At 39.7% G+C, this 23,825-nt stretch overlaps 1 protein-coding gene and 1 pseudogene across 2 annotated transcripts in view; both read right to left on the bottom strand.

The window, feature by feature from the left end:
• Nucleotides 1-22,608, bottom strand: part of LOC115776742 (glutamate receptor 2-like) — an 86,248-nt gene extending 63,640 nt beyond the window's left edge. For both annotated transcript variants that reach the window (XM_030724506.1, XM_030724505.1), the window contains exons 1-2: nt 22,380-22,608; nt 2,550-2,690 (exon numbers count right to left, since the gene is read on the bottom strand). In XM_030724506.1, coding sequence (XP_030580366.1) covers nt 2,550-2,690; nt 22,380-22,485 — 247 coding nt within the window. In that variant the 5' untranslated portion in view covers nt 22,486-22,608. The remainder of the gene's footprint in view (nt 1-2,549; nt 2,691-22,379) is intronic.
• Nucleotides 18,973-19,091, bottom strand: LOC115776820 (uncharacterized; annotated as a pseudogene).
• Nucleotides 22,609-23,825: the final 1,217 nt, after the last annotated feature.

A 23,825-nucleotide genomic window follows, 5' to 3' on the forward strand; every position in this document is an offset into this window, starting at 1 on the left:
TTAAAGTGTAAAAAATATTTTGATGGGGAAGGCGTCCTTCCGGTACCGGACGATCGATAGTGCTCGCTAGCAGTATGTCCGGGAGCTGAAGTAGAGAAAAAAGCTGCTGAAATTCTCAGCACAGCGAGCACAACACACAAACACAGCAGAGAGCGATGGAGGAGTGGAAAAACACGTCAGCGATGATCGCTCAGTGTCACTCCATTCCAGGAGGTGGTGGTAATGCAGCTCTAAGCTGGTTCGGTCAAACACAGACCCCACAAGAAGAAGACAATGACAGAAAACTGTAATGCAGCTAATGTGGGTCGGATCGGATCGGATTGCATTTTTTATTTCTTTCCGATATCCGATCCAGTAATTTAGGCCAAGATCGGACCGATACCGATACTGAATCCCTAGTGTTCAATATCAAGTGTGGAACCACCAATGAAAATTTCATGTATGATGTTTATTACCCACTGCTGATTTCCTCTTGCCACTTAATGGCACTATGAGTGTGGAGTAATATTGGCACATACTCATCGAACAGTTGGGGAAAGACTGCACAGTGTAGATTTGAGATTTCGACTGATCGAAATTCAGAGAGTTGACAGAGGTGAGAGTTCTCGCGGACAGGCATTTCCAGCACATGCTCACTATACATTTAAGTACAGCTTACATAACTGCTGTGTGGAATTTGTGTGATTTGCATTAATAAGAAAAAAAAGGCATCACACAGAGGTGAGTCACTATTGCTTCTATGATAGACAGAATAAATACAAATGAATAATTAGTAAACAAATTAAACACATTTAAGGTGAGCAACCACAGCACACTGCACAACTATTGCTGCATGTTGCCATTACCAGCACCATCAACTATTGCAAGCAATAAGAGATTGAATACCAATAACTACTGAGCCAAAATTCTGTCTGTGTAATCTTCATACAGCACAAGTACATCTTATGGAAACTGTTGGCTTTGTTATATAAATATTTGGAAAAGTGAAATGTGACCCTATGTGATATGATGCCTAGAAATAAATCTGACGCTCTTGAACTAGCTTGTTTTTTTTAAAGTAACTTATTTAAACCTCTTCAAGTGGGCATGGCACGTAGCTGTGATAGTAGTCAAACTGTATGCTGAAGTCAGGCATGCTCAGACGCAGTGGGCTGGCCTAGTTTGAGTACAGCCTTAGCTTCTTTAAATCACACACTTAAGAAGCAAAGAGGACACTAGACCGTTGACGTCAGGGACAGGATTCACAAATAATCACTGGCAAATGTGTGATTAACTTTGAAGATGTACATATTTTCTTCTATGTGATATTTTAATTTAAATAATGAAAATAAAATGCTGCATGATGATTGGTGTATTTGAGTACTTTGAATACTTGTGCACACAGTCTCAAGGAGGAACAAATATTTACTAGTTCTAAATATGTCCAGCGTAAATGGGCCATTGCATGTACTGTAATTGTGTCAGTAATTTAACTGACAAGATGTCACATGGAAAGGATGCCTGCTATCTACAGATGAGGGCACTCAAGGAAAGGAAATAATATTAGTACAGCACCACTGGCTGTTCTTCACAGCTGATGGTTATTAAAAAAAAAATCACTCAATCTATCTTCTGTCTTACTATCATTAATGGATGATGTTGAAAAACATGCAATGAAAGTGAAAAGATTTACTATTTATTATAATGTTTTATAATATATATTTACTATGAATAGAGATGTGATTTCAAGTAGGTTTAGTTGGGTGTGCCTTGACTAAATATGACCAAAATATTATATGCATTGACCTGAGCAATCAAGCAAATAGATCTGCCCAAGATGCATTATTGCTTTCATAAAGACTGTACAACACCACTAGATTAGCTTTAACACCTTTATTTTTTTTAAGCTGCACCTCTCCTCTCTCTCCTTACAGTGCTACCCAGTTGCCACAATTTGAAACCTTTGTAGTCGGTTACATAATCAGAGGCTGTTATGAGATACAGGGAATGTTGTCCTTTTTCATTTTAAAATGAATGAAAAGAATTTGGGTCTTTCAAGTAGGTAAGAGGGTCCTGTGTACATCTTGTGCATTTGTTGAAGGAGGGTTTATATGGCAAAAAATAGGATTCTGTGCTTTCACTACTGTCACAGTGTTATGCACTTCAATAACAGAGCTTTGTGCCTCAGGCCAATATTAAGTCATATTTTGATGATCATAGAGCATACTCCAAGAGAAAAGAGCCTCAACTTTACTCTGCTTAAAAATCTATTATTTGTTCTTTCTTCAGGCTTCAGTGATATCAGCTTCATCAAGCTTGGTTTGAATCAGCTCACCTTTTTAAATTGTATGTAAATGATGTTTAACTAATGTGTCTAAGTTCCACAGAGTATTGACTGAAACTGAGGCAAATTCATAACATAAATACCTTTTGAAGACCTGACATAATTACATTTAAGACATTTTTGTATTATTTAAAATTTTAAATATTGTTCTAGACTTTTAAAATAATAAACCAAGAAATAGAACTTCAATTATTTCTGCTTGAAAAAATAAAAGAACAATACTTACAGCAGTTAGTAACGGCAAAGCTGTTGGCCACCTCCAGGTTATCTATATGTGGAGTCAGTCTGAAATCTGCCATCCCAAACTGAACCATGCCAACTCGGAATGCACTATACTCCTGATCTGCACCCCTGGGAAATAAACCACCTGGGACAAACAGAGAGAGAGAGAGAGGAGATCACGGTCACACAGAAATGTAAAAATAAGCAGAGAGACAGGTTTTCCAGCAACAAAAAAGCTGAGATAGTGGCACTTTTAACACTCATTCTTTTAAAAAAACAAACCATTTGGAAACCCTTGTGACCAATTGCTATAGTAAATGGTAAATGGACTAGTTCTTATATAGTGCTTTTCTACTCAGATATGAGCACTCAAAGCGCTTACACAACACGTTTTACATTTACCCATGCACACCCATTCATACAAGCACTTCCATGATTAATTAATTAAGCTAAGTGCTTTAATTATCTAACATTCACTCACATTCATACTCCGACGGAACGGTCGGAGAGCAACTTGGGGTTAAGTATCTTGCCCAAGGATACATTGGCATGCAGCCTGCAGTAGCCAGGAATTGAACCACTGACCTTCCGATCAGTAGGTGACCTGCTCTACCTACTGAGCTACAGTTTTCTTTACTTTTCATTTCAATTCAAATTTATTTATATAGCTCCAAATCACAACAGTCACCCCAAGGCACATTATACCATCCCATCCCATACATCCCATACATCCCATACCATACATACCATACCATACCATACCATACCATACCATACCATACCATACCATACCATACCATACCCCTTCATTTATAAAGCACTTTTAAAAACAACAAGGTTGAACAAAGTGCTGTACAACAACACCAAACATAAAAGACAAACACAGGCCAGAGGATAAAAAGATACAGAAACACAAAAGAGCTGTAGAAGTAAAGAAAAATAAGAAATACAAAAAAGTAACTTAAAATCACAATCAAAATCTCACACTGGGTCAAAGGTGTGTGTGTGCAAGTGAAGGAGCCTGTCTAACATGCAACAGCAAATCATTCCATCATTTTTGAGCTGCAACTGCCAAAGCTCTATCACCTCTGAGTTTGGATTGCGTCTGTGGAACAAGTAAAAGCATCTGGTCTACTGACTTAAGGGAACGAGATGGGACATATGGGTGCAGCAATTCAGACTGATAAAATGGGGCATGACTATTACGAAACTTAAAAAACAAATAAAAGGATTTTAAAATGAACTGGAAGCCAGTGAAGAGAAGCTAAAATTGGAGTGATGTGCTCTCGTTTGCTTGCACCAGATAAAAACTGAGCAGCAGCATTTTGTACCAGCTGTAGGCGAGCAATGGAGGCCTGGCTAATTCTGATAAACAGTGCATTGCAGTAATCAAGACAAGATGTTATAAAAGCATGCATTGCCATTTCGAGATTACATTTGGAGAGAAGAGGTCTGATTTTTGAAAACTGCCTCAACTGGAAAAAGCTGGATTTCACCACTGTGTTTACCTGAGTATCAAGCCTGAAAGTCGGATCCATTTTCACACCTAAATTTATGATAATGGATTTTTCATATGGGGCCAGAGAGGAAAGGTCAACACAGGAGGTACTGCTGGTGCCACTGGGTCTAAATAACACAATTTCTGTCTCATTAAAATTCTGAAAATTTAGTAATATGCATCACCTGGTGTCAGTAAGGCAGTTGAGGAGAGGCAGGATAGAGCATGCACCTGTGTGTTTCAGTGGAAAATAAACTTGACAATCGTCCACATAACGCTGAAAAGAAATATTATGTTTCTGGAAAATAGTGCCAAGTGGCAGCAGGTACAAAGAGAAAAAGAGAAGTCCAAGACTGGAGCCTTGTGGTACCCCGCAAGGGAGGGCAGCAGAGCCAGTGTTAAAGTCATCAATGCTCAAGGTGATAAGAACACACATATCTGAGTCGTAAAAAAGGGTGCAGGAACAAAAACATCAAGAGGGGAAAAAAAATGTCCGCACACCAAAAGCTCCTGGAGCAAAAGTTTAATCCAAAAAGAGCATCAAAGCAGGGCAGCCTTGCCTGAAATGTTACTGCTTTGATGCTCTTTTTGGATTAAACTTTTGCTGTGCGGACATTTTTTTCCCCTGAAGTCATCAGTGCTGACACAGAAGTTTCTATTTGAGAGGTTAGGCCTAAACCACTGGAGTGCTGTGGTTGTGATGCCCACCTTCTGCTCCAGCCTGGTGAGGAGACTCTTGTGATCCACACTGTCAAAAGCAGCTGTTAAGTCTAATAGCACAAGTAGCACACAGTCACCAGAGTCAGTTGCGAACATAATATCATTAAAAACCCTTAACAGAGCAGACTCAGTACTGTGATGAGTTCTAAACCCGGACTAAAACACTTCCAGAATTTCATGTTCATCCAGGAAAGTCTTCAGTTGGGTGAAGACAATCTTTTGCAGGATTTTAGACAAAAATGGTAGCTTGAAGGCAGGCCTAAAGTTTGATAAAACAGAAGAGTCTAGGTCTGATTTATTTAGCAAAGACTGCACAACAGCATGTTTAAAATTCTTTGGCACCACACTAGAGGTCATATTACTATTAATAATGGTAAAAATGAACAGACCAAGGGTAGGAAAAACTTATTTAACAAGTTGAGAGGGGACAACGTCAAAGGGGGAGCCTGATGGCTTCAAACTAGAAACAAGCTGCTCCTTAAAGCAGCTGGTTTCTATCTGAAAGTGGTCAAACTCAGGTGAACAGGGTACAAGGGTAGCTGGATCATGAGAAGTGCTTACCACCTTCTCCAAAGAAAAGAAGCAAAGAAATTGATCACAAATTTTACTGCCAGATGGACAGGTTCATGGGCATTAAGAACAGAGTTCAGTGAGGCAAAAAAGCACAAGGGGGTTGTGAGAGGTGGAGACTATGATATCAGAAAATAATTTTGACCAAGCAGCTTTCACTGTTTTCTGATAACACCACCAACTTTCTCTCAGCATTTCAAAAGAAATCTACAACCTGTCCTTTTTCCACCTCCATTCAGCTTTCTGGAACTCCCGTCTAATGGCACGGGTAGTGTCATTTAACTATGGCTCTGAGCTGGGCTTTAAGTGCCTGATTTTTACTGTAGATACAGAGTCCAGGATGGCTTAGCAAATAGAATTAAATTGAAGGGTCAGCTCCTCAGTACTGGAGGACACAGAAAGGTTTGAGGTCACTTCATGGTCAAAAGCAGTGGAGAAGTGAACAGCGGTGGACGATTTAAAAGCACGGAAGCGCCAAACAGGAGCGCACTGTTTAGCAGGTTGACAGAGAGGAACAAAATCAACTAAAACAGGCACCTGATCTGAAAACACTGCATCACTGATTTCCAAATCAAGAACAGATAAAACAAAAGATAAAAGAAGATCCAATGTGTGCCCACATTCCTGAGTAGAACCATTATATTGTAAGGTAAAGACCTTACAATATTTACAGAGAAAACCCAACAATCAAAACAACCCACTATAAGCAAGCACTTGGTGACAGTGTGAAGGAAAAACTCCCTTTTAACAGGAAGAAACCTTTGACAGAATCAGGCAAAGGGAGGGGCAGTCATTTGCCTGACCAGTTGGGGGCGAGGGGAGAAAGACAGGACAAAAGACACACTGTGGTAGAGAGCCAGAGACTGATAATAACTAATGATTAAATGCAGAGTGGGGTATAAACAGAGTGAAAAGAGGTGAATGAAAAGAAATACTCTGTGCATCATGGGAACATACCCCCAGCAGCCTAGCCCTGTAACAGCGTAACAAAGGGATGGTTCAGGGTCACCTGATTGTGTACTGTGGTGAATAGTTAGTGATTCTGCTGCTACTTAGACTACTGTGGAAATGTCTTGAGCCACCACTCATTTCTTTCTATTTTGCTTCCATGGAGCCAGACTTGTTTTCAGAAGGCTGGCAAGATGGCACCTGTGTTTGGCTTTGCAGCTGTCACTAGATATTAAGCTGTTGTTTTGTTGTTGGCTTTCCTGCTGGTCTGTGATGGTCTTTTTGGCAGCTGGGTGTATGGTTAACAGGCTCTACTACACATCTGAGCTTCTATGAGGAATCACAGTGTTACCTTTGTGTGCCTTGGTAAACAATCTCTTGTTGTAACTCAGGAGCTGAATATTGACTGACTTTTACTGATGATATTCTTATTTCTGACCATATTTATATTCTTTTAATTATCTTCTGGTTTTATATTGTCTTAATGATTGCCATGCAATTGCGTTTTGCATTTTTAATTTCTTTCTGCAGATGAATTCTCTGCAGTCTTTGCTGTTGCTGATGCTTTTTTCTTGAACAGTGATCTAAGGTCCATTCTTTTAATGATCACTTTTTTATCTGTTTGAGACAAAGCGGCTCCTTTTAAAAACAGAAATGCTCCCTCTGATCAATCCTTACTCTGCATAAATGACAGCATTCACTGTTCCAAGTACCTGTCAGAAAGTGGACCTCCAGGTTCATCTTAGTCACCTAAGACAGCACTTACATTCTTTTAATAATATGGTGAGAGATGCGAGGGCTATGTATTTTTCAAACTTGATTCATTACAGCAGAGGGAATCTGAAAGTTTTATTTGACTCCTTTGGAAACATTGTTACATCTGTATCTGCTTCGGTGTGTGTGAAAGCATTCTGTCCTTCTTTGTTAATATGATCCATCATATCAGAGCAAATATTGCCCCTCCTCCTTTCTCTCCGGCCCCATGCCTTACTCAAGTGTCAGTCTTAGAGTGCGTTACACCATCATTTTTGAATGCTCTCATCAGTTTGATTGATAAAATGAAACCACAATGCTGACCTTCCCTGCCTTAAAATTTTGCACATAACATTTTAAATAAATTTCAGTCTGGTTACTGTCAGATGCACTCTACTGAAACACTGCTTCTCAGAGTTTCAAATGATATTTTAATGCATAGAGATGCAGATGAATATTCTGATATTGTATTATTGGATCTCTCCATTGCCTGTGACACAGTTGATCACCCCAGAATGCAGCCAAATTATCCATCCTTCAGGACTGCATTAATGTTAATAAAAAAAACTTTAAATACACAAAAACAAAAAAGTTCTCATCCAGGACCCTGACAACTTTATTCCCAGGAAAACTGAAAATAAGCACTCAATTTTGATAAGCACGTTGGCTGTCTTGTACAAAATAGTTTTTATCATCTGCAGAACATTGCTCGTCTTAAATATATTGTGTCTCAATGTGAAACAGAAATTATTATACATGCTTTTATTTCATCATTCCTCGATTATTGTAATTCATTGTTACTTTGCTTGAGCAAATCATCTCTGGATGATTGTGACACAGATTCTGTCCTCTTTAGATTTTGGGCTGTTTAGGATTCAGTTTAAAGTTTTGGTGATGGTCTTCATGGTCAGATGCCTCCCTGTATTACATTTATGCATTACTGTGATGTTCTTTGAGATCAGCTGATCAATGCTTGCTGGCAGTACTCAGTCCAGGTTATGGACTAAAGGAAACTGTGCTTTTAAGGTTGTGGCTCTCAAGTTGTAGAATGTGTTTCCATTGGACTTAAGATGTGTGGACATTGCTGATATCTTTAAAAAGAAGCTTGTTTGTTAAGCCACTTAATACTGACCTACAAATCATTCAAGATTACACAGCAGAGGGGAATAAGTTTTATTACAGTAGAAGTCTTTCTGAAAGTGCTGTAACTAAGTTTAAGGATATAATTCCTTCATTATTATGCTCTTCAGCGCCAACACAGTACAGAGCAGCTACCTAAACTCTGCTCCCAGTGAGGTAGATTATCTCATTAATAGTTTTTCATCCTCACTGCGTACGACTTTGGATACTGTGGCTCCTCTGAAAAGGAAAGCTTCACTCTGTGGTATAATTCACAAATGCGCAGCTTAAAGCAGAAAACCTGTAAGCTGGAGAGGGAATGGCGTCTCACTAAATTAGAAGATGCTCATTTAGCCTGGAAAAATAGTTTGTTGCTCTACAAAAAAAAAAAAGACCTCCGTAAAGTTAGGACATGTTACTATTCATCATTAATTGAAGGAAATAAGAACAGCACTGTAGCCAGGCTGACAAAGAATCAGAGCTCTGTAGAGCCGAGTATTCCTTTCACTTCCTTTTACTTCCTTTCCTGCTTCTAAATTCAGATAAAACTGAAATTCTTGTTCTCGGCCCCACAAATCTTAGAAACATGGTGTCAAACCAGATACTTACTCTGGATGGCATTACTTTGGCCTCCAGTAACACTGTGAGAAATCTTGGAGTCATTTTTGAGCAGGATATGTCCTTCAATGCACATATTAAACAAACAAATGTAGCCTTCAGCTGATCCAAAATGCTGCAGCTAGAGTACTGACAGGGACTAGAAAGAGAGAGCAGATTTCTCCCATATTGGCTTCTCTTCATTGGCTCCCTGTTAAATCCAGAATAGAATTTAAAATTTTTCTCCTCACATACAAGATCTTGAATAATCAGGTCCCATCTTTTCTTAAGACCTCATAGTCCCATATCACCCCAATAGAGCACTTGGCTCTCAGCCTGCTTGCTTACTTGTGGTTCCTAGGATACTTAAGAGTAGAATGGGAGGCAGAGCCTTCAGCTTTCAGGTGCCTCTTCTGTGGAACCAGCTCCCAGATTGGATTCAGGAGACCCTCTCTATTTTTAAGATTAGGCTTAAAACTTTCATTTATGATAAAGCTTATAGTTAGGGCTGGATCAGGTGACCCTGAACCCTCCCTTAGTTATGCTGCAATAGGCCTAGGCTGCTGGGGGGGTTCTCATGATGCACTACATGTTTCTTTTCATTCACCTCTTTTTATTCTGTTTATACCCCACTCTCAATTTAATCATTAGTTACTATTAATCTCTGGCTCTCTTCCACAGTGTGTCTTTTGTCCTGTCTCTCTCCCCTCAGCCCCAACTGGTCAGAGGACTGCCCCTCCCTTTGCCTGGTTCTGCTGGAGGTTTCTTCCTGTTAAAAGGGAGTTTTTCCTTCCCAGTGTCACCAAATGCTGCTCATAGGGGGTCATTTTGATTGTTGGGTTTTCTGTGTGATTATTGTAAAGTCTTTACCTTACAATATAAAGCGTCTTGATGTGACTGTTTGTTGTGATTTGGCACTATATAAATAAAATTGAATTGAATTGAACACCTAACTCAAGGGGTGAACCTATGTTGTGTCTACAGATAAATAAATATTTATATGCTTTGTACTTTTAGGTTACTAGCAGCCTGTCACAAAAACTGAAACAATGAAAATAGTTAAAGATAACACAATTTGACAGACCAGTGAGGTATTAGCCAAAAACTTGGTATATATTAGCATGGTGTCCAGTGTGTCCTTAAGAAAATCAAGGAAACTTGACAAGCGCAGGACAAGAGCCAGGCCTAAACTACCTACAGCACAGGAGAGAGCTACAACAGTGAGTGTCTGTAAAAAAAGGGGAGGCTCCGTTTGAGTTTGGAACTGCATTACAGTTGTGTTGATGAGCTTTCCAAAATAGAATTAATTTAATAGAATAGAATAGATCTGATTGTTAACAGTTTCATTTCCACCATGAAAATGCTTTACTGCCAATGCAGTAAAAGCATACCTGGGTAGAAAAACACACAGTGGAACATTTTCGGTCATGGTTTGGACGCCACAGAGCCCGGACCTTAACATTATTGTAACAGTGTGGCACCATCCTGACAGAGAATGGGAAAAAAAACAAAAAACAAAAAAACAACCAGCATCCAAAGGAGAGCTTTGACTGTCCTTCAAGAAGCCAGGAGAGCTATTCCTGGAGACTACTTCCAAAGAAATTCCAAGAAAGCTGCATAAGAGAGTTCAGGCTTTTGAAGAATACAGGTGCTCATATCAAATACTGACTTTCAAGCTGGTTAGAACTGTACAAACTCTATCATTGCCTTATACTGTATACCAGAGGTGGCAAAAGTACTGACATTCTGTACTTAAGTAGAAGTACAAGTACTTATGTTAAAAAATACTTTAGTAAAAGTCGAAGTACTGGTTCAACTTCTCTACTTAAGTAAAAGTAAAAAAGTACAGGCTCTGAAATGTACTCAAAGTAAGAAAGTAAAAGTAGTTCTTTGGAGGATGTTTCTACCTGCTATTTTTGTGTAAAACAAACCGAACCTCATTATATATTATTGTAATAACATAAAATAATATTACATGAGAATACAAATGTTATTCCAATCTAAATTTTAATCCTAATGAATGCACTCAGCTTGAAACTGTTATGGAGGACACAAACTGTGAAAGGGAATTTAAACACAGCTCTGTTCTCTGTGTCCTCCATAGTAGAGGGTGACTGTGCCTCCACCTAAACACCAACATGACAATACTCAGGGGTTACAGTGGGATTCAGAAGGTGGAGGAACCCTAAGATCAGCTGTAGTGGCTCTGCATGGGGAGAAGAATCACAGCTTTCTATTGTGAGCTGCAGTAAATGATGTTGGTGTGCAGGCTGTGATCAGCTGTCCTGCTGCTGCTGCTCTGAGGTTTACTGCTCTGTGGGGATGAACTGAAGTCACAAAGATGTAACCCAGTATTTCACAGCTATCTGCTGATCTCCATCCCCTACACTGACAGCATACAGGCTGTAGAAATGTTGGATTCAGTGAATGAATCTCAGCATCAGCAGCTTTGATTCAAACTCATCTCTGCTGCACTGATGTAACCTGTAACTCTGACCATGAACATAAACACTGTGCTCCAGTCCAACACAGAGCTTTACTGTAAATACAGTACAACAAACTAACCTATTTATTACACACTAAACTGCAGCATTTTCATAGAATCTTTGAATTACACAAAGTCAGCATACTTCAGTTTGTTTTCCGGTCCTTACCTTTAAATCTAACCTCTCTTCTTCCTCTCCTGTCCTCTTTCTCCATCTCTGAGTGAACTTCTCTCTCTTTGCTCTCCCTGAAATACAGCAGCTCTTCTTTTAGCTAGCAGACACACTGTGTGACAAACTGCACACACTTTGTGTGTTTGCTGATATTTGTTGAGCATTTAGAAACGTTGCATTTACCTGCCACACGTTACTCCCTTCATGCTCGCTCCTCTTCAGTAGCGCTAGCTAAGCTGTTTATGTGCCGCAGCGCAACTTACGGACTCGATTATAGCGCTATAAATGAGACATTAATTATATGGGTTTGCGTATTTAATCCCTTTGTACGAGATCAGCCCCGATGATGGAGGATACGCCAGTACGATTGTCTCTTATATGTTATTATTCCTCCATTTAGGCTCAGATCGTTTGATGTTTGAAGGCGCACTGACCGGAAATGCAAACTTCTCTCTGACGTGTTAAAAAGTAACGAGTCTGTTTGAAAATGTAAGAAGTAGAAAGTACAGATACTTGTGTAAAAATGTAGGGAGTAAAAGTAAAAAGTAGTCAGAAAAACAGATACTTAAGTAAAGTACAGATACCTGAAAAATCTACTTAAGTACAGTAACGAAGTATTTGTACTTCGTTACTTCCCACCTCTGCTGTATACTGTATACTGTATTTCCATATATGTTTGCACATTTAAATAAATTACTACACCTTTTTTACATTTTCCTAGCAATGTGTGTTCAGAGTACTTTGCCTCGATTACACAAGCCCTAGCAGTACAGCAGGGTGCTGTTCATTGTGAATAGATTAAACTAGAAATGATCCTTGACCTCCCATGATGGTAAATCTGAGCTACATTAAAATTAATTGAGATTTCTGCTAATATGCAAGGCTAAAATCCTTCCATTTAATCCATGAGCATTTTCCACAAATGTGCAAAAAAGTTGATGGTGATAGTAAACCATTTGTATGGTATTTTAATTAAAACAATCAGAGGTGGCAAAAGTACTGACATTCTGTACTTAAGTAGAAGTACAAGTATTTATGTTAAAAAATACTTTAGTAAAAGTCGAAGTACTGGTTCAACTTCTCTACTTAAGTAAAAGTAAAAAAGTACAGGCTCTGAAATGTACTCAAAGTAAGAAAGTAAAAGTAGTTCTTTGGAGGATGTTTCTACCTGCTATTTTTGTGTAAAACAAACCGAACCTCATTATATATTATTGTAATAATATAAAATAGTACATGAGAATACAAATGTTATTCCAATCTAAATTTTAATTCTAATGAATGCACTCGGCTTGAATCTGTTATGTAGGCCACAAACTGTGAAAGGGAATTTAAACACAGCTCTGTTCTCTGTGTCCTCCATAGTAGAGGGTGACTGTGCCTCCACCTAAACACCCAGTATTTCACAGCTACCTGAGCTGATCTCCATCCCCTACACTGACAGCATACAGGCTGTAGAAATGTTGGATTCAGTGAATGAATCTCAGCATCAGCAGCTTTGATTCAAACTCATCTCTGCTGCACTGATGTAACCTGTAACTCTGACCATGAACACAAACACTGTGCTCCAGTCCAACACAGAGCTTTACTGTAAATACAGTACAACAAACTAACCTATTTATTAAACACTAAACTGCAGCATTTTCATAGAATCTTTGAATTACACAAAGTCAGCATACTTCAGTTTATTTTCCAGTCCTTTCCTTTAATTCTAACCTCTTCTTCCTCTCCTGTCCTCTTTCTCCATCTCTGAGTGAACTTCTCTCTCTTTGCTCTCCCTGAAATACAGCAGCTCTTCTTTTAGCTAGCAGACACACTGTGTGACAAACTGCACACACTTTGTGTGTTTGCTGATATTTGTTGAGCATTTAGAAACGTTGCATTTACCTGCCACACGTTACTCCCTTCATGCTCGCTGCTCTTCAGTAGCGCTAGCTAAGCTGTTTATGTGCCGCAGCGCAACTTACGGACTCGGTCCGGCCCGATTATAGCGCTATAAATGATACATTAATTATATGGGTTTGCGTATTTAATCCCTTTGTACGAGATAAGCCCCGGTGATGGAGGATACGCAGTACGATTGTCTCTTATATGTTATTATTCCTCCATTTAGGCTCAGATCGTTTTATATTTGAAGGCGCACTGACCGGAAATGCAAACTTCTCTCTGACGTTAAAAAGTAACGAGTCTGTTTGAAAATGTAAGAAGTAGAAAGTACAGATACTTGCGTAAAAATGTAGGGAGTAAAAGTAAAAAGTAGTCAGAAAAATAAATACTTAAGTAAAGTACAGATACCTGAAAAATCTACTTAAGTACAGTAACGAAGTATTTGTACTTCGTTACTTCCCACCTCTGAAAACAATACTTAATAACATGTTGTTTGGGAAATAAACTATAACCTTTGTTATTCTAGTGGCCATGTATAAATTACTTGCTTAACTCTAAATAAGCCAGTAAGCTTCATACTTGTGAAAGAAAAAAAGATTTTTTTTCCTTCCTCCTTCTTTCAGTTTATATTTATTTTGTCATTACTGATATTTAAATCATTGACATGTGAAAACTAAATCCTTTGAAGAATGCATATATAAGAGCATACTATCATTTTCCAAAGTTCTCTTGGCATAAGCTGCCTAAAGATGCTTCTTTTCTGCCTGATTGCACTCACAGACCCATATCAGCAGCAGCATCTGGAGACTTTGTGGAGCTGCCTCAATGTGGCAGAAATAAACCACCCATTATGGCTAGGTCAACAAACTCTGTCTAAGAGATTTTCAATTTTGTCTCATTTGTTTTTTGACATTTCATTTTTTCAAATTCCCTTTAAGAGCCACTTGCAGGTTTAGACTAAATATTGTTAAATGCTGATAACAGCGTGTTTTCACTGGCGCACTCAAATTCAGCTGCCATCAAATGTGCATCTGAGATTTAAACAAAATAAATAATTATTCTAAAATCTACCTCAGCTCAGCAGCAGCACTTGTGGTGGTGCTGGCAGAATGAGGTCATATTCTTTGCCTACACTGAAGAAGAATTATTAGCTGCTGTCAGGGACAAGTCTTCACATGCTGGCAGGCCGCTGCTAATGATCACCACCATCATGGTCAGGATGCCAGATGAACTTTTAGTTATAGCAGTGGTCTGTGTGTGTGGGTGTGTGTGTGTGTGTGTGTGTGTGTGTTTTAATTCTTTTTTGTTTCATTCATTTTTTAAAGGTGGAGAGTTGAGGCAAAGCGATTCGTGAGCTGTGTCGACAGGTTTGTTGACCATGGCACAGAGTCATTTGTGAAACACCATGAAATTGGTGCTATATTAATAAAATTTTAATGAAATTAAAATTTTTTCTTTAACTAATAATTTTGCATTTACAAAATGAAACTGCTACTACACTGCGTGTTTTTGCTGCAAAGGTTGGAAGAAAATATCCAAATAAAGAGTTTAAAAGCAGGGTTTTTCAAAGCCTTTTCAAAGTCTTCAAAGCCTAAGATTTGATGGTTTATTGTTTTGGGTCTGTGGTATTATTATTATTATTATTATGCTTTGTCTTGTTTTATGATTTTAAAATGTTTTTTATGTACTCCTGACATATAACCCTATATGAAGACACACCTATGAGACATAATTTTAATAATAAAAAAACTCTGATATACCATAAAACCAGCAGACACTGTTTTTGTTATTATATACATACATTTGAATGCTTACCTATGTACCTCTCAAAGCTGTTTTTTCTACATTTACCTCAGTCGAAGACCTTCTACCTTCTCATTGGTTGGTTTAGTCACGTGAGGAGTCTGGAGTGGTATGTTGAAGCGTGGCAAGAATAGAAGGTGCTGCTGAGAAGGTGTGTTCATTTTGCTGTTCTTTTAGTTAAGAGGGAACCCCCACCATATAATGTGTGTGTGTTGGAGTATGAATGTTAGATAGAAAGCAAATAAGAAAGAAATAGAAAACAGTGCTTGTATGAATGTATGAGTGAATGAGTGAATGCAGATGTGTTGTATAAAGCACTATGAGTGCTCACCTAGAGTAGAAAAGCACTATATAACAACTAGTCAATTTACCATAACAAAGACTCACATAACAGCTGGTGGCAGCGGTGGGATCATTACCTTGGTGGTTCTGTTATTTGGTGAGTTTTATTCTCCTGAGCTGTGGATATTGTCACTTTTTGATGCCTGATAAACTGAAAACATTAGTTTTAGAAGATATTAAAGATTTCTGCAGCCGTTTCCCCTATTTTAATGCTTTTTAAAATATTTAACCTGGGTATTTTTGAGCTATATCAGCTGGTGAAAGTGAATCTTTGCATGAGCTGCACTCATGGATGTGATAAGGACTCATCTAGCCTCACACACGGTCTCCAGTGCCTTGGCAGTTGATGAGATGGGACTGACTCTTCAAGTTTTTGGTCCAGGATATTCTTAGTGCTTCTTCCAAACACATGTGAATGCTTGCTCTCATATACTAGATGACAGTTTGGATGTGTACAGTGCAGACACCACTCATTTTGTGCTTGAAGCTTTCCCTATCAGCGACCACAGTGCACTTGAATGAGAAGGATTCTGTCGTTTTGTTGCTGGTTTGGATCCCACCTTATCATCTAAAATTCATGAGATGGGTGCAAGGGATCTTGAAGAAGCTGTGCGCATTGCTAGCCGTTTTGAGACAGCACATGCAGCACTGCAACTGACTGCTGCAGGATCCCTCACATTCAACCTTCAGAGCAGGTAGCCACGATTAGAGCAGCTTACACTTACTGTAGCCAGCCTGAAACATGAAGTACAGCAGCTATGAGAGAAAAAATATTATTGTCTCTTTTGATGCTCAACACTGCACATCCCCTTCACTCACCTGAGCAGTGTTATGGCCGTGATCCTGAGTCTCATTATCCTTCCCCTGTTCACCAAAGATACACTGACTGGGACAAATATGACAAACACAATCAATACTGAGCTCTCCCAGTATGCCAGGTAAGGTCGCCATGACACTGACACTAACAGATGCATTCCCAGTGCTGCTCCACAGAGAAGTACAGATGCAAGTGCACACACTAGAAGCAGTGTTTGCTTCCAGTCTCCTGACATTCCTGCACACTTCAGCTCCGCCCGCAGGGGAACTTTCATTAGCTGCTGTTGAAGGACAAATATTGCCTACACTATCGCAGTCCCACAATGATACCCCCCAAAGATGACAAAGACCCATAACCCATAACCTGATGGTTCAGTTTCCTTCTCAATCTCAGAAACAAAGTACTGCAGCTGTGGGACATGAAAATAGACATGAGAAGTATCACCTCATGTCTATTACCCAATAGACATGAGGTGCCTGCTGTAATGTGCCTGATAGCGCCAACCAAAATTACAGTTGTGAGTGAAGCCCTTACTACAGCCTCTGCGTCAGCAGCCACACCTGCTTCTCCTATGCCAGCACATTACTATGGTGCCCAATCCTGCCTATGACATTATTATAGCTCATAATACTATCCCTATCACTAACTAATTATGGTTAGAGTGTTAAATCCCTCCTGCACTCACAGTGAGCAAAATTATGATCAATATCATGGTGAATTTCATTCAGGCCCTTCTGTTGACATCATACCAATTAAAGAGACATATTGTGTAACTTCACCCATATATGATTTGACTGCACCAGTAGAAATAAAATGGACAAACCCGTCACCCTTTCAGGTTCAGTATCTCAACTCACTGCTTCAGAATTATTCAGCGATCTTCAGTAAAAACTCTGAAGACAGTGGTCCCACACGCAGAATCAAGCATCATATTCGCAGAGAGAGCCTACAGAGTAACAACAGAACAGAGAGCTGGACTACATACCCAAAATGATAAGCTTTTAAAGGCAGATGCACAAGAAAAATGGCACACAGCATTTCTGTCTACACTATAGAAAACTCAGTGCAATGATAATCAAAGACTGCACTGTATGCTCCATCAGGCTCTGACTCGTTCACCACAATGGACTTTCAGCATGGCTAGTGGCAAGTTGAGCTGGAAGAGAAAGGCTGTGAGAAATTAGCTTTCACAATAGGCAGTGGATTTTTATCACTTCAGTGTTACGCTGTTGGGACTCACAAATGTTCCAGCCACATGCCAGTGTTTAATGGAGAGTTTACTTTGTTGACTCCTGTGGAAATCTTGCTTTGTGTATTTGGATGATGTCCTCATTTACAGCCATCTTAAAGACCTGGAAGAAATCTTCCCTAGATTCCAGGTAAATGACCTCAAGCTAAATCAATGAAAATGCAGTTTTGCCAAGGATCAGGTACAATTTCTAGCATTCAGCCAGACCCCAGAAATGGGAAAAGTGTAAAAGCATTCCTGAGACTCTGTTCATATTACTGCAAGTTCATCTGGAATTTTGCACATCTCCCTGTCTCCCTGCATGCACTCAGTTAAAATAATGCACCCGTCCAATGGACTTGACTCAATGTCAAGATGCATTCACATACCTGAAAAATACACTCATGCCATTTTTTCCTCTAAACTGATACTTCATGCTGTTCAACTGGTGCTGTGCTAGCTCAGAAACAGAGAAATCAGAATAACGCGAACCCCTGTGCTAGCCATGTGCTCACAAAAGGAGAAATGAAATGCTCAACTTATGATGGAGAACTCTGGGCTATCCTCTGAGAAGTTAGACATTTTCATCCCTACCTCTACAAGCAGCCATCTTCACAGACCACAAGCCTCTCTTGTATCTCAGAAAAATACCCACTGACAGTGACAGTGTCACTGTGGACTGTGATTCACATTGCCACCACAATGCCAATGCCATTTGGCTTGTTCCTCAGGCTTGAAAAGACACTGTCCTACAGTTAGTGGATGCAAACTCATTAACAGATCATCTGTCAGCAGATAAAGTCCTGAAACATGCTCAGCAACTTTTACTGGCCATTTATGTCATGTGACATTGAAATGTGGTGGACACAGAGCACTCACGTGATGCCAGAGCTCCATTTCAAAAGGTTGTAGCTGACATACTTGAGCTCCCCATCACAAGTTGTGGCAACAGATATGGGCTTATTGTTCAAGATTATTTCTCCAAATATGTCAACCACTTTGCCATTCGAGGCCAATGCTCTTCAACTTCCTGAAATCCTGCATACTGATCAGGGCCATTGATTTGAATCTGATCTGGTTAAACACCTGTCAGCTGCTACGCATCAAAAAACCCAGACTTGCCCGTGTCATCCCCAGTGTGATGGTATGGTTGAGAGATGAAACAGAGTGTTTATTGATCAGTTAGCTAAACTACAGTATAGTGATTGGGATAACTGCCTTGGTCAAGTTGCATTGACTAACAACACCAGCGCTCACTCTACTACACGAAGCAAGGATGCCTGCCAACATGCCACCATCTTTTACTTCAGGTTCTCCTGTTGACTCAATAGCTTAAGTCTGCCTTTAGTATTGCTGCATATAGTAGAGACTGTGCCCACAACCAGCAGAAACAAGAGTATGATAGAAGTATCAGCGTAGCCAGGGATCGAATCATTGACCTTCCAATTGGTAGATGACACGCTCTCCCTCCTACATCACAGCTCCCCCACAAGCTTACAGCACCTGGCCTTCACAGGCAGTCTCCCATCCAAGTACTAACCAGGGCCAGCTCTGCTTAGCAGCAGAGATCAGATGAGTTTGGGTGTGTTCAGGGTGGTATGGCAGTAAGCCAAATGACCCCACTACACCAAAACAGAAACTTGCTCCACACTGAAAGTGCCCCTGCCATAATATTGGAGTGCCTTGGATTGGATGAGGAGTATCATGAGGAGACATACATGATTTGTTACCTCCTGGATCAGACTGACAAGTCTCAGATTGTTCCCTCAGTTGACTGCATTGTCAGGTGCTTTGTCCCTTAAATGTTCAATATCCACAGCTTGGGAGAGCTACAACATTAAAGGCCTTAGCCTTACACCCTCATCAGCCCCTCAGGTTTGTCAGCCACAACCCCAATTAAGTCACAGCCCATTCCCACTCCCCACTGTCCCCACTGTCCCCTCAAGGTTGTATTTCTTTATTGTGATGTCAGCCAGACAACTGCATATCATCTTTAGACTTCATATAGTTAGCTAGCTTAGTAACATCTGATTTACTTTAAATAGTATATCCCCGGCTTTCATAGATACCTGTTTGTGACACTCTATAAACAGTTAAATTAACGACTGGGCCATTTCTTTATCCTGGACCTTGTTTTTAACATTTTATGGTGCCTTTTGCTTTAGGCGGCAAAGAGTAGAAAAAAAAGAACCAGGCAAATGTTATGACCAAATGCTATTCAACATCTTCAGATGATATCTGCTTACAGTGGCTAATTACAGTAGAACAAATCATTTATTGTGATGTTTTAAAGAGGCTCTGCTCTAGCCAAAACCTTAACTCTGCATACTCTTCATGCTGGAATTTGGCTTCAGTGTGAGAAATGAAACTTGAAGAAGACTCCTCACAGTGCTCACACTGGTGTATTTTTGTGTTTGCAGCAAACCCACTGGTGGGTTGATAGCGCTACATTAACCAAGGCCCACCCATCTGCCTCTCATTACCTCAGCAACAGAGTTACAGTTTTTATGTGCAGTGACATCAGACCAAAGTGGAGATTGTCTTGTTACATATGTGTGCAAACGGTGCTCGACCAGGTCTAAAAACAGACATGAATTAAAATAATACCAAAGTGAAACCAGCATCTCTCCTTACCTTTCAGAATGGCACCCTTTCTATAAAGGATCTTGTGATTTGGACTACCTGACGCTGAATGGGCACGCTAACACATTTAACATATTGATAAATCCTAAGTGTTTTGTCATGTTGTTAGTAGTGCATCTCAAATAAATTGTTATACAAAACATCCTGTTTTTGTGATTACAAAAGGTAACCTTGTGACTGGTGCCACCCCATGCCCCCCTCTAAACACACCCCTGCTACAGGTGTCACATTCCTAATGTCATGCCACTGTTGAACCAGTGACATCATCAGAAGTGTCTTACATGGGCTAAGAAGAAAAAGAGTTGGTTAGTGAGCCAAAGTCCTCTTTTAGGATGAAAGTTAAATGTTTGCATCCTGGTGCAAAGAATCTAGTGTATTTGACTGTATTTGAAGACCAGTGTGATGTTATCTGCGGGTGCTGTGGTGGTCAGTCATCTGTGTTTTATCAAGTCCCAAACCAACACAGCCATCTATAAGGAGCTTTAAGAACACTGTATACTTTCATCTGCTGATATGCTTTAAAGACATGCCAGTTTCCTTTTGCAGCAGGACTTCCCATATAATCAAAACTATTACTAAACCAGCTATAACTGACCATGGTATTACTGTCATTGACTGGCCCACCAACCTGCCTGACCTGAACCCTGTTCTGTGTGGTATTGTCAAGAGGAAGATGAGAGAAAGCCGACCCAAATTACAGTCGAGCTGAAGACTGCTGTAAAAGGAACGTGGGCTTCAGTCACACCTCAGCAGTGCCACCAGCACGTCTGACAGAAAAACATAACCGACTGCTTTAAGGCAGTGCCTTTACAACCCTGTGCCAAACATTCTTGTCAAGAGAAGCTAAAAATAGAATATTTGTTTTGGTTCTTTTATTTCTGTTCAATTTTTTTTTTTTTGACAATGTCAATGATTTTTTAATCCTACTTTTTTATTCTATATGATCCTGATAGAAGCATGAGCCTTTAAAGTGAAGGCCCATAAAAATAATACTGCAAACTGCCAGAATCTTAAAAATGACATCGCTGATGTTTCCTCATTTTTCATAAATATTTCCAAAACATCTTCAATACCCCTGTAGATACTGACAGTTAATGTTTTAGTTTTATTAATATATTTTAATGTACATTCTGTTAATTAAGGTGTGGGACTGTTTTTCTGAGCTCATAAAGCTCACGAGAGAGTGACGGTACCAACACGTTTTATAGAATCTGATGCAATGCTGTAGATTCCCAGCAGTATAAAAGTTTAAAATGTCATTTAAAATGAGCCTGCAGCAGTAACCTAAACATACACATTAATGCAGTGAGAATATTCATCCTCAAACACCATATTTGACAGGGCAAGGCATTTTTCTGCATAATTAATTATTTTACTTCTACTACTTCATCCAAAAAGGAGAAATGTGAAGATGTCCATGCAGAGGCTTTCAGTGATTCAGTCTGCTCCCACCTCATGTCTGTCCTCACATTTAAGTAGGGGCCAGATGATCCAGTAGAAGAAACTTTTATGTTCAGGTGGACAAACATGCATATTTTAAGGAGAAAAAGCTGTTGAGACTTCTCCTCATGTTCTCATATTGCATCATGTATGTTAAGTATGGGATACAAATGTAAAAGCAGTGTTATGTGATCGAGGGGAAAATCAGCAGAATAACATCAAATACTGTAGTTTTGAAAGCTAATTAAAAGTAATAATTGAAAGCTTTACAAAAATAATCAGGAATGGTCGTTCTGACTTATTCTAAAATTTTAATGAAATGCTGAAAAACCAAGAACGTCCTCTGAGGGGTTGTTGCTTGTGTATACCCCTGCGAGGGAAAACATGAAATGGAGCTCAGGAGACAAGTCTGAATGTTTCAGTGATCCTGGATCTTCTTCATCTGCCCGTGTGGCAACACTATGAAGACTCATGTGCACACAGAGCCAGTTGCACACTCCCCGAATCCTGCACCGCTAGTAAGATGCTCGCGCATATAATTAATTTTATTTATAAATCTATTTATTTATTTACTTTTCTAAAAGATGAAAATCTTAACAAAATTAGAGCACTGCAGCAGCAGCCGTGCAATCAGCAGGCCTCTCGTTACTGACAGCAGTATAAAGAGGATGGAGATGAAAGAGGCCCCCGGATAATGAAGAAGACACCGAAAGACAATGGAAGGAAAAGGGCGAAACGCATCCAAAAGAAGAGGTCTGATATATGACGGAACGGGAAAGGTGAGGATGAAAACGATCGACAGATAAAAATCCTACCAATCTGGACGCTCGGAGATCCGCACAATGCTCCGCGCCATAAGAGTGCCACCAAAAATAGCAGCTTCATTGTGATGTTCAGGATCCTCGCGCAACGCCGCAGCATCCTACGATAGAGGTTCCTACCAAAACATCACCTCCATCAGAGACGAAGTAATCTCATGGCGTTATTCCAGTTTTATTTAGAAACGTCTCGGGCTCTGCAGATGCCCTATCCTGTCTCCTGAGATGCGCGTGCTGCTGCTGAAGCTGGACCTGGGGGCGCGCGCATCGAATTGCCCAGGAATGCCGATGAAGCACGAGCGAGAACCGAGAGCAACCGACTGCTGCACACGAGGACGCTTCAGGAGGCTGACACAAATTCCAACATAAAAGGTGCGCCCTGGGAATGTTTACAGTGTCGGAGTTCTCCTGACACAATAACATGTCTTATTTAGCTTTTCTATATCCTTTTTTATTATCACAAATATGGTATGTGCCTTTAAATGTTTATTATTCTATTTTACTCTATGTTCTGCATTACTGAATAACTGTCAGTTTATTCTCCAGCATTGCACTGAACAGGAGTGGCCTCATTGTACATTCTGTATAATAACAATAAACGCATTCTATGCTATCTATCTATGGTAAATGGACTAGTTCTTATATAGCGCTTTTCTACTCAGTATGAGCACTCAAAGCGCTTATACAACATGTTTACATTCACCCATGCACTCCCATTCATACAAGCACTTCCATGTTTACTAAGCTAAGTGCTTTTAATTGGCTAATATTCACACGCATTCATACTCCGACGGGACGGTCGGAGAGCAACTTGGGGTTAAGTATTTTAAGTACTTCCGATCAGTAGGTGACCTGCTCTACCTACTGAGCTATAGCCACCCCTCCCTCTATCTATCTATCTGTCTATCTATCTATCTGTCTGTCTGTCATTGTTTTATATCCTCTCTATCTAGATCATGTGATTTATATGCAATTTTCTTGCAAACATGTCATAATAATCATTTTATATATATATATATATATATATATATATATATATATATTTACTACCAGGTCTAGGAAAAGTCTATCTCAGGTTTTTCCCAGTTCCTGTTGCCCACAGTTATTTAGTCTCTGATCGCTGATAGCTGCAGACCCATGCTGTGACTCTCCCGTTCTACCACATCCTAAAGGTGCTCTTTTGCATTTAGATCTGCGGACTGTGGAGGCCATTTGAGTACTGTGAACTCACTGTCATATTCAAAAAAACAGTTTAAGATGATTTGAGGTTTGTGGTGGATTTCCTGTTTCCTGCTGGAAATCATAAAATGTGTTGTCTAAATGATGCTCAGTCAGTAATAAGGGGCCCAAAGTGTGCCAAGAAAATATCTCCCACACCATCCACAGCAGCATGAATTGCTGATATAAGGCAGGATGGATCCATGCATTCATGTTGTTTACACC

This window comes from Archocentrus centrarchus, unplaced genomic scaffold (assembly GCF_007364275.1).
Source record: "Archocentrus centrarchus isolate MPI-CPG fArcCen1 unplaced genomic scaffold, fArcCen1 scaffold_37_ctg1, whole genome shotgun sequence".
Taxonomy (NCBI): domain Eukaryota; kingdom Metazoa; phylum Chordata; class Actinopteri; order Cichliformes; family Cichlidae; genus Archocentrus; species Archocentrus centrarchus.